The sequence below is a fragment of the Myotis davidii genome, unplaced genomic scaffold, assembly GCF_000327345.1.
Source record: "Myotis davidii unplaced genomic scaffold, ASM32734v1 scaffold653, whole genome shotgun sequence".
In the NCBI taxonomy this organism is placed as follows: Eukaryota; Metazoa; Chordata; class Mammalia; order Chiroptera; family Vespertilionidae; genus Myotis; species Myotis davidii.
In genome coordinates this window covers 798,449-799,108 of record NW_006285129.1, presented here as the reverse complement: position 1 = coordinate 799,108, position 660 = coordinate 798,449, and the positions used below count along the sequence as shown (strand labels likewise).

Genomic DNA, 660 nt, shown 5'->3' with positions numbered 1-660 from the left:
TTTTAAATTAGGATTCTTCTCTCTGGTGCCCCCATCAGGCCTGTTTTCTGGAATTAATATGGACTGGCTGGCGGGGGGAGGGGGGAGAATGGGGGGAGTAACTACTCCATTGCTTGAACCCTTTACTTTGTGACTTGAGGGCTTTAGAGAGAAACTGATACATTAAATAAATAAATAAATAAATAAATAAACAAATAAATAAATAAGTAAGACACAACTCTGGCAAATTCATCAGCACCACCTCAACACAATAGAGGGAAGAAAGCAAGATTAATAGGGGAAGGGACGGACAGACAACGCAGGCGTGGTGGGAGAGAAGGCTCGGGCTTAGAGCAAGTCCAGTTCGAAGGCGTGGATGCTGGCGATGGGGGCCCTCCAGAAGTTGAAGGTGCTGTACTGAAGGAGGGCGTCGCCCTCGGGGTGTTTCTCCTGCTCTGTTTCGGTGGCTTGCCCCGTCATGTTGCCAGCGCTGCTGTCCTTGACCTTGTAGATGGATGTGTCTGACAGACCCAGGCTTTCCAGCTCCGACAGATCCAGTTCGGGAATGGGCATCCTCCAGAACAGAAAGGAGCTGTACTGGCTGCTCACAGGGTCCCTCATGACTTCCTAAAGAGAAACCGCTGGTCAGGCTTCATGGTACAACAAACTCTCTGTGATCCG

General features: G+C 49.7%; 1 protein-coding gene across 1 annotated transcript in view; it reads right to left on the bottom strand.

The window, feature by feature from the left end:
• Window positions 1-18: 18 nt before the first annotated feature.
• MLLT11 (myeloid/lymphoid or mixed-lineage leukemia; translocated to, 11) overlaps window positions 19-660 on the bottom strand; it is a 1,932-nt gene continuing 1,290 nt past the window's right edge. The window contains exon 2 of the mRNA XM_015558748.1: window positions 19-606. Within this exon, the coding sequence (XP_015414234.1) occupies window positions 328-600 (273 nt within the window). The 5' untranslated portion in view covers window positions 601-606 and the 3' untranslated portion in view covers window positions 19-327. The remainder of the gene's footprint in view (window positions 607-660) is intronic.